Source organism: Cervus elaphus, chromosome 4 (assembly GCF_910594005.1).
Source record: "Cervus elaphus chromosome 4, mCerEla1.1, whole genome shotgun sequence".
In the NCBI taxonomy this organism is placed as follows: domain Eukaryota; kingdom Metazoa; phylum Chordata; class Mammalia; order Artiodactyla; family Cervidae; genus Cervus; species Cervus elaphus.
In genome coordinates, this window is record NC_057818.1 from 7,048,616 (window position 1) to 7,059,054 (window position 10,439).

Genomic DNA, 10,439 nt, shown 5'->3' on the forward strand with positions numbered 1-10,439 from the left:
ACTAAACCCTTCCCAAGCTCCATATGAGCCGTGTAGACACATAAGTGTGTGTAGACACACAGGCGGTGCTCTGGCATAACGTGCACATACTCCCACACAGTAACTTTGCTAGATGTGTGTATGTCATTGAATGCACTTCTCAGAATATTAAGTGAACTTCAGAGCTCCAAACCAGAGACTTAAATATCAGAGTCTTCACAGAGACCCCATGCTTTCTGGGCTTCAGATTGAAAAAAAAAAAAAAAAAGGAAAAAAAAGAAAGAAAGATAAGACTTTTAGACCCTTCATTAACTCTGATGTGCTCTGAAAAGGCAAGTCAAGTAGGAAAATTTTTCTTCACAGGAAATTTTTTTTTTAATGCCTCAACGAGACGTGAGAACAGGGGCTTCCTTATGCTGCAGCCAGCAGAGGCACTCAAACATTCCGTCAGCAGGACCCCAGCCAAGCTGCACAGCGCGCTTTTATAAAGCTGGCCCCAGGCATCTCAGGGCAAGATGTGGCTGTGAAGTCTGCTCGGCCCTTGGTACTCCGGAGGCGCTGGCACGGTGGCTGTCAGACTCGCCCCAGAGCCATGGCAAAGAATGGACTTGTAATTTACATCCTGGTTATCACCTTGCTCCTGGACCAGACCAGCTGCCACGCGTCCAAGTTCAAAGCCAGGAAGCACAGCAAACGCCGAGTGAAAGGTAACAGGGTGCCTCTGTCTGCAGAACTCTAGGCTTGCTCAGAGTGGGGAGGAGTTGGACCATGTTCATTTCCAGACTCCCCCAGGAGACCATTTCTGGTGGCAGTACCATGGCTTCATGTGGATATGGCATTTTCAGGGGACCGAGTGACCTCTTAGTTCTCTGGGGCTGTTTGACGTTTAAAGGAGTCATATGATAGGATTTGGGTTTTGTAGGACAAGAAAGGCTTTTGCAAAAAGACTTTCTGTACTGTATGCCCTTTATCAGGTGAGCTTGGGCCAGAGGATGTCATTAGAGTGTGACAACCTGGATACAGCACCTGCTATTTGGAAACCCGAATCGAGTAGAACAAATCAATTAATAGAGTATACTGTTTCACTCATAGATATTGTACAGCTGTTCAAATTTATCTGCAAGATAACTATAATCTTATTCAATGTGTCGTAGAGAACAGAGCTATTGGTAATGTGACTTCCGTTTCATCAATAGATATATTCTCATATCCCTGGGAATACAGGGACAGTCTGTATTATATGCTTAAGCTTTTTCATGTCATAGAGAAGTTTTAAGTCTTTCACTTAAAAATATTTCAACACACAAGTCATATAACATTTGAAGACATGTTAATGCAAAACAATCTCCAAGCAATCCCAATTTGCAGTGGCTTGAATTGGGTTGAAAAAGTGAAAGTGTCAGTCACTCAGTTATGTCCCGCTCTTTATGACCCCATAGACTGTAGCCCACCAGGTTCCTCTGTCCTTGGAATTCTCCAGGCAAGAATACTAGAGTGGCTTGCCATTCCCTTCTCCAGGAGATCTTCCTGTCTCAGGGGTTGAACCAGGGTCTCTGGCTTTGCAGACAGATTCTTTACCACTGAGCCACCAGGGAAGCCCTGAATTGGTTTAAGAGAGATAAAAAATCTTGCAAGGGACAGAGATAATGGCAATGTACATGCAACACACTGAAACTAAATCAAAACTAAATCATCAAGAAAGGCGTGGTATGATGTGTATCTCATCCTGAGTTACTCTCATATAGGATATTTCAAGATAAATATTGACACTATTTCCTCATCAATTTCACTTCATTAGTAACAAAACACAAACAATAATATCAACAAAGTTAAAGTCTTGATTTAACACAACACGAATAGCTGGCTGGTGAAAAGGGAGCTTCTCTTGTTGGGTCATGTTTTTAAGATTATGAAGTGCCCTACTTTAGGTCTGATGTAAGGTTTTTTTTTTTTTCTTTTTTTGATAATTGCTTTATAACACTGTGCTGGCCTCTGCCATACATCACCATGAATCAGCCAGGTATACATATGTCCCCTCCCTTCTGAACTCCCCTCCAATGGCCCACCCCAACCCGTCCCTCTTAAATGGAATTTTTTTTCTTAATGAAATACTACACTTCTCTGTTCCCTCCTTTAAAGAGAAATTAAAACATTTCTCATGAGTGATGAAGTATCTGGTGGAAGATGAGGACAGGGGAAGGAAGGGGAAAGATGTGGCATTTCTTCTGGGTGATGCAGCATGTTTTGTAGCCAGCATCTCTTTACCATGAAGAAGGAGTGGTCAGCTGGTGACCACCCAGCAGGGATGTGGGGAGGGGTATGAATATGTGAATGTGTGTGTGTGTTCCTGAAATAACTGCAGTTCAGGGCATTATGTTCTATCCTCCAAGGCACACACACACAAGCGTACACACATGCTTTTGTTTGCTTTTTAACCGACTGGGTCCAATCCTAGATATCATCCTTCCAAAGCAGTTTTGCTCCTTTTTTGCTATGAGATCCAAGAAAGTAGATTCTATAATACGCGAAGCCATTAGCCTAAACCTGTTAAAACAGTTCTTTTCCCCCATACATTTTAACTGCCTGAAAATAATACCAAATCTTATGAAATCAAAAGCAAAAGTCATTTTTTTTCTCTCTCAATTCTTTCCATAGAATTAACCATGATTAACTGCTAAGAGATAATATTCCCAGAGTTTTCTTTGATGCCCAATTAAAAATTGATTTGTTGTTGTTTAGTTTTTAAGTTGTGTCTGACTCTTTGCGACCCCATGGACTGTAGCCCCACCAGCCTCCTCTGTCCATGGGATTTTCCAAGCAAGAATATTGGAGTGAGTTGCCATTTCCTTTTCTAGGGGATCTTCTCAACCCAGGAAACAAACCCGAGTCTCCCACTTGGCAGGTGGATTCTTTACTACTCTGCTACCCGGGAAGCCCTACTTTTAACAAAATAAGTGTTGGCTATCTAAAGTACTTGGCAGACTAATTGATTTTATCTGTTAACTCTTGGATAACCTCACATATAAGGCATTCCTCAGCCCTTTTAAAAGCTGCATAACATTCCATGTGAGAATAGGTTATGGCTTATTTAATCTGTTCTTTCCTGGTGAACTTTCATGTTCATCATATCTATCTCTTTTTGATCCAGTGCCTCAGTGAATTGCTTTGTACACAGATACTGATCCCCATGCTAGAATATCATGATGATACTTCTCTAGAAGTAAAATTGTAAGTTAATTACACTACCTGTCTTTCAAAACGGTAGCATGAACTCGTGTTCTCAACTTCAGTATACGAGAGCACCCACTGAGTTTCTCTTGTGGCTCAAAAGTTAAAGAATCTGCCTGCAGTGCAGGAGACCCAGGTTTAATCCCCGGGTCAGAAAGACCCCCTGGAGAAGGAAATGGCAACTCATTCCAGTATTCCTGCATGGAAAATCCCAAGGACAGAGGACACTGGTGGGCTACACTCCAGGGAGTCTCAGAGTCAAACGAGACTGGGCGACTAACACCAACGCACACCTTGACAACCTGACCCATCACCAGTTTAAGCTGTGCTGGCTTAACAAACCCCAAAAAGACTTTTAATTTGCATCTCTTTGCTTATTAACGAGGTTGAGATATTTTTTCATGTATTTACTGGTCATTTCTTCCAGCAATTATTTTTGCATTCTTATCCTGTACCTATTTTTGGAGAACAACAATAATAAAATGAAAGGGAGCCTTTAAAACACAAAACCAAAAAACTCAAAATGGTAATTGAGTGATTTAGCTCCAAAAACAAGTTTCTCCTGCTATTCACTTCACAGGCCTCAACAAATTAGGTTGAACAATGCAAGTTATGTTGTAGCATGAATTAAATATAATCTCTATTTAGTGAAATAGTTGTTCCCTGTATTCATTTTGACAAAACACAACCACATTTCTCACAAAGGACAGAAGCAGACTTCAAGCCACCTGGATAACGATTTCCATAATGGTCTCCCAGGAGCCTAATATTAATTCATGTGTCTTCATGTTAATTACAATGTTTACAACTCCCCTGTGGAGGCCATTTACTTAAATAGTGTGGAGCAGGAAGCTGAGAGGAACTGCGGTGACATTTGTCTGGCTCACAACTTGTAACCTGGAAGAAAACTTAGCAGTCTTTGCAAGTCTGGCCCCCAACAGCCACTGGCTTTGCATACTGAATGTACCCCTATATTTATTCTGGATTGAATGGTCCCACTGAGGAAACCTTTGAGTTATTGTGCTTCTCAGCTGAGCTACTGGATGCCTTGAGAATGGTTGTCCATGCCTGGATACCCCAGAAGGCATTTCCTAACCCGAATGTGGAAACACCTGACTGGCAAAGCACATGTTTAAGGGGAAAATGAATCAGCCATGCTTGGATACTGGCCTGTCCTGAAAACACCCAAGACAGAACACAGATTCTCCATGTGGTATCCCCACAAAGAGGCAGCTGCCAACAGCCATATCAAGCTTTAAGCATCTTAGCTGCTTGAGGCTACGTACTAGGGACCAAGCAGGTAAAGGTGATCACTGTCCAGAAGCAGACAGGAGGCGTGGAAAGAGAACAGATTTGAAGACAGCAAGATTCGAATCCCAACTCTGCACCTTACTAGCTGGGTGATCTTTGACAGGTTAATTCAGTTTTCTGTGCCTCTCTTTTTTCCTGAAATGATATTGTCTATTTCATAGTAACATTGAAAGAATTAAGCTCCTGGTACACAGTGTATGGTGGCTTTAATATTTTTAAATGTGTATTAAGATTTATTATAATTCCTGCTTTTGAAGAGCTCACAAGTTGTCAGTTTCTAAGACACTGCCCATCAGGTCTGGATTTTTGATTAGTCAAAGTTACTAATTTCCTACTCCTTACTTATACCCAAGGAAAGCCACGAAGATTAGCCTAATCAGGGGACATCCAAGACTAAGTAAATTGCTAGTCCTTCATACAGAAGCATTTTTATAGGGCTCTTTATCACTGCCTTTCCATACTTCTCCATGAAAATCACTTAGCTCTGCTAAGAGCCATTATACCTGGAGCATCAGTTGAGTAGGGGTATTGAGGACAGGGGACTTGGAGACCCACTTAAGTCTGAGTATGAGTTCTACCACTTACTTGCCAGTTTAGCTTATTGAGTTCATTCTCACTCTTCAATGGGAATCTCATTTTCCTCCATGCCTAACTATCTTTGAAGAGTAAGTGAAAATAACATGAAAGTATTCTGTATGCCATCATGTGTTTATTCACAATATTATGAAATTGATTATGTGCCAAGCATCATGTATAGCATCAGGAATACCATGGACAACCAGAGAGATAAAACTAAGTAAGTAAAGAAACATGATTACAGACTGGAGAAAGTGTGTGGAAGAAAAATAAAGGTTCAAGGAAAGAGACCAGCCAGGGAGATGTAGAGAGGGTGATCAGCAAGTCTTCTCAGAAGAGGAGATGTTTAAGCTTGATAAGAAGATGAATAGGGAGTTCCCTGGCAGTCCAGTGGTTAAGACTCCACGCCTCCAGTGCAGAGCGTGAGAGTTTGATCCTTGGTTGGGGAACTAAGATCCCACATGCTGTGGGGCCAAAATAAAATAAAACTGCAGTCTTAAGAAAAAGAAAAAGGACAAGACCTGGGCCAAGAGGGTTCCAGGCAGACAGAACACACTCGAAGGGTCCTGAGATGAGGCAGCTTGTTCTAGAATGCATGGAAAATCAACCAGTCTGAAGTCTAGTGACGGAGAGTGAGTCACACAGGATGGGGCTGGAGAGATACACAGGTGCCCCACCTCGCAGAAGAAACTTCCAGTATTATTACCCCACCAAACCCTTACAAATCTTCCTGAACAACTTGCTTTCATTCACTGTTGTTCATGTACTCTGGGTTCAGTTTCATCAAAATCACCCTCAGCTTACGTTCTGTATTCTGAAACTTTATCTTATTTTATTTACTTTATTTTAATCATATTTTTTTAATTCATCCTACCCCACCCCACTCTAACAAATCCTCAGAAAAGGATGGAGACTTGAAGATTCAAGTGGAAAAGCTCTGGAGAGAAGTCAATGCCCTGAAGGAAATGCAAGCCCTGCAGACAGGTGAGACTCGTCTTATTGTGATTAGCCAGCAATTCAAACCACATTGAGAGTATATATCGTTCTAGGTAACATTAAAAAAAGAGAGCGAGAGAGAGACATTGACAAATCAGAGATGCGTCCAGGACAAAGGATTAAAAAGCTGGGAGGATGAATGTTTTGGGAAATCAGCTTGATTTTCCACTTCCTTCACCTCTCAATGAGTGGAATAAAAATCAAACCAGGCATTTCAATAATACCTTTTAGAAGTCCATCCATAATTTTTTTTTTTCTGTGCTCTGCAATATGCGAGATGCCTGATCTTAGTTTCCTGACCTAGGATGGAACTCTTTCCCCCTGCTTTGGGAGCACAGGGCCTTAACCACTGGACCACCAGGAAGTCCCCACAATTCTTCTTCATTAGGCAATAGAAGAAAATTGAAGCAAGTATTAACTAGATACAATTACCAGCATTCCTTAGCTGTTTACTAACATGCTGAGGTCCCCAGGTGACTCAGTGGTAAAGAATCTGCCTGCCAATGCAACAGACCTGAGTTTGATCCCTGGGTCAGGAAGACCCCCTGGAGGAGGAAATGGCAACCCACTCCAGTATTCTTGCCTGGGAGATCCCATGGACTGAGAAGCCTGGCAGACTACAGTCCATGGGGTCACAAGAGTCAGACAGGACTTAGCAACTAAACGACAACAAAATAACCCACTGAGAGCTCAGCCGAGGTGGAACTAAACCCAGGGTCACAGGACTCAGCTCTGGCCACACTGAGTAGGTCAGATGCTCTGGAGAAGAGCTGGGTTAGAACCACAGCTTGTCAGCAGAGGGCAGCAGTGAGTGTTCCTTTATCAGAGAGCAGATCTCCCAGCAGCCTATGAAGCTCCCAGAATGCGGAAATGAGAGCCACGCGGGGCAGACTCAGGAACACCCCTGGCTTGCAAGGTTCACATCCTCAGGGAGGAATACTGTCATAGCCACTCCAAAGGCAGAGCTTTGAGGGTCCCAGAAGAGAGCTGCCCAATTACAAGAGTTAATGCCTTCAAGGAAGACCAAAGTTATGGCTTTTCCATCAGCTATTTATGGCCCCCAGGGCTCCCCAGGGGGCTCAGTGGTAAAGAATCCACCTACCGTGCAGGAGACATGGAAGACATGGGTTCGGTCCCTGGGTCGGGGAGATTCCCTGCAGAAGGAAATAGCAACTCACTCCAGTCTTCATGCCTAGGAAACCCCATGGACAGAGGATCCTGGAGGGCTGCAGTCCAGTCCATGGGGTCACAAAAGTCAGACCACCTGAGCGATTGAGCACGGCACATTGATAGCTCCCAGGCCAGCCGTATGTTACCAGTCTTGAGCCATTTTGACCCTAATCAATATTGCCTAGTTACACTGCCGGCAGGGCCCTTTATCAAGTTTCCCGGGGAACAGAATTAGAAAGTTAAAGGAAGGTCAAATGCCTTTGCAGAAGGGGAAAGAGCTTGGTTAACCCTTCAGCCATAGTTGGGGGCTATAATACTTTATAAACATCAACACAGCTCAGTCGCTCAGTCGTGTCCGACTCTTTGCGACCCCATGGACTGCAGCACGCCAGGCTTCCCTGTTCATCACGAACTCCCGGAGCTTGCTCAAACTCATGTCCATCATCAACACATTACTCCTTCAGTAATTTATGAGACAGATGCTGCTATAATTCTTCTCAGTTTACATATGAGGAAACAGAGGCATGGGGAAATTAAATAACTTGTCCAAGGCTAACACAGATAGTAAATATCAGAACTGACACCAAGCTGAGGCACTACAGCCTGAAGCCTGACTCTCCAATGCTATGCCTTAGAACTATCTTTATATTTGGCTCATACCCTGGATAAGATAAACAATATTTAGCTCATGTTATCTGCTGTGGGCTCAGTTATCTGCTGTGAGCTTACATGCAATGTAAGTCACCTTCTTACATACTAACAACTCTTTTAAGCTTCATTATATTCTGGCTCAGTTGCTTCAGTCACGTCTGACTCTGTGACCCCGTGGACTGTAGCCCACCAGGCTCCTCTATCCATGGGATCCTCCAGGCAAGAATACTGGAGTGGGTAGCTATTTCCTCCTCCAGGGAATCTTCGGGACCCAGGAACTGAACACGTGTCTCCTGCATTGGCCGGCAGATTCTTTACCACTGAGCCACAGGGAAGCCCCAGGCTTCACTATCCTGATATGTAACGACAGGTGTAATAAAAATCCCACATCATGGGACAGTTGTGATTATGAGATGGGTTCATTTATGTAAAATGCCTGGCACAGTGCCTGACTCTGTACACAGTCTTCATTACACGCTGACTCACCATTATCTCTATGCATCGTCCTTTCCACAACTACTTACTGCTATTGGCCAGGGCCAGTTCTAGATTATTATACTCCCACAGCATGTTAATATGTCAAATCTCACATCTTTACAGTCTGTCTCCGAGGCACAAAATTTCACAAGAAGTGCTACCTTGCCGCGGAAGGCTTGAAGCACTTCCACGAAGCCAATGAAGACTGCATTTCCAAGGGCGGGACCCTGGTTGTCCCCAGAAGTGCCGATGAAATCAACGCCCTCCGAGACTATGGTAAAAGGAGCCTGCCGGGGGTCAATGACTTTTGGCTGGGCATCAACGACATGGTCACAGAAGGCAAGTTTGTTGACGTCAATGGGCTTGCCATCTCCTTCCTCAACTGGGACCAGGCACAGCCTAACGGTGGCAAGCGGGAAAACTGTGCCCTCTTCTCCCAGTCAGCTCAGGGCAAGTGGAGTGACGAGGCCTGTCGTAGCAGCAAGAGGTACATATGTGAGTTCACCATCCCTCAATAGACCCTTCTCAGGTGCATCTTCCCAGAAGGATCGGTCCTGGTTTACAGGCTGATGGTTCTCAAGAATGAGTCAAAATCGTCATAGGGGAGGCTATGTCCCTAGGAATATGAGACAGCCAAGTTTGCTACCAAATTGTATTGTGATTTTTGCCCTCCACGGGGAATGGGGGCTCGGAAAATAACCATTCCGTCATGTACACACTGCTCAAGTAGCTTCTGCAAAATGGGCTATTAGACCTTTCTCATTCCTGGTCCCTCTTCTTGTACAGACCAGGTGTGTATTGAAAAGACAATAGTCAGAAAAGCAAGCTGTAGGCTACCTGGAAGATTTTCTGTTAAAGGTTTCGTATGTATTTGAGTGATGAGGTGCTACATAATCCCAAATCTTTTCCGTCTGATGCTCAGTCCGCTCCCTCCTCGTGATAGCATCTTATTAGCCCGTCGCCCTTTTGAGTTGCAGCATCCCCTGGTGGGACATGTAACTGCTCTGTCACGTAGATACATGGAAGTCTTGTATAGGTTCTGGTTTAACTCTGTTTTCTTCAAACCCATCCCACTCCTGCCCCTGCCCCCAGTGATATACACATCTTTTTTTTTTTTTAAGTTCCCAGTAAAGATCTGAAAGGAAATGTTAAGGCAGCATATTTGGTCAATTTCCACCCCAGTATTACATTACAGTTTGCAACTTGAATAGGTAAACCTAAGGCAGAACAGAGTAGCCGACTGTACAGAAAAAGAGAAATTTTTTAAGGTCTCCTTTTTCCCCTGCTTTAGTGTACCCTCTTTTATGAAATCAACAGTGGATATTATACATCTTTGTTTCCTTTTTTAAAAAACATATTTTATACACATATATATTTTAACAATCATATATTTAAGTCTATTGGAGAAAAATCTATATTTAGATCGAAAGTTGGATGTTGGATTTAAATAATATTTTTTGAGTTACATGTACATCTAAACTATTTTTTTTATTCTGCCAAGTGCTGCTCCCACTAAATTGTTTAGATTGTGTAATGTAATGTCATTGCTTAATACGAAATTATGAAGTTAAGGCTTGGGGGAAATGGGTTTTTTAGAAGCAAACAATTCTAGGCATATTCTGTTCTTCAAATAAACATCTTTTTTTCCCTTTAAATGTTGAATATGTTTTGGGAACAAAATCCTTCTTTATAAGCTTAATTATGTATGCTTGGGATTAAGCTTTAGTTCTTCACACTGCACAACAATAATAAAGCCTGAATTCTGATCAATGTGAATGTATATGGGTATCGTCTGTAGTTATTCAAACTATGTTGGTTTAAATCAGACTTGAATAAATTGGGGGAGAAATGCACTAGATTTGATCACACTGGTGATTTAGATGTACTATAAGGATAGTTTTACTTGAGAAGAAAGAAGTAAAGTGGAGACGGAGGAAGAGCACTTTTAAGAAGTTGTACCTGCCATTGTTTTTGGTTGACCCTGATCAATTTCCTCTTCCAAGGCAACCACAGTCTCCACATGGGAATCTTATCAAATTGCAGATCACAAC

At 42.8% G+C, this 10,439-nt stretch overlaps 1 protein-coding gene across 1 annotated transcript; it reads left to right on the forward strand.

Moving 5' to 3' along the window:
• The first annotated feature begins 479 nt into the window (after positions 1-479).
• Positions 480-10,168, forward strand: CLEC3A (C-type lectin domain family 3 member A). The gene is made up of 3 exons (XM_043898104.1): positions 480-686; positions 5,995-6,078; positions 8,512-10,168. Exons 1-3 carry the CDS (start codon positions 572-574, stop codon positions 8,904-8,906), a joined length of 594 nt encoding a protein of 197 aa, XP_043754039.1. The 5' UTR covers positions 480-571; the 3' UTR covers positions 8,907-10,168.
• Positions 10,169-10,439: the final 271 nt, after the last annotated feature.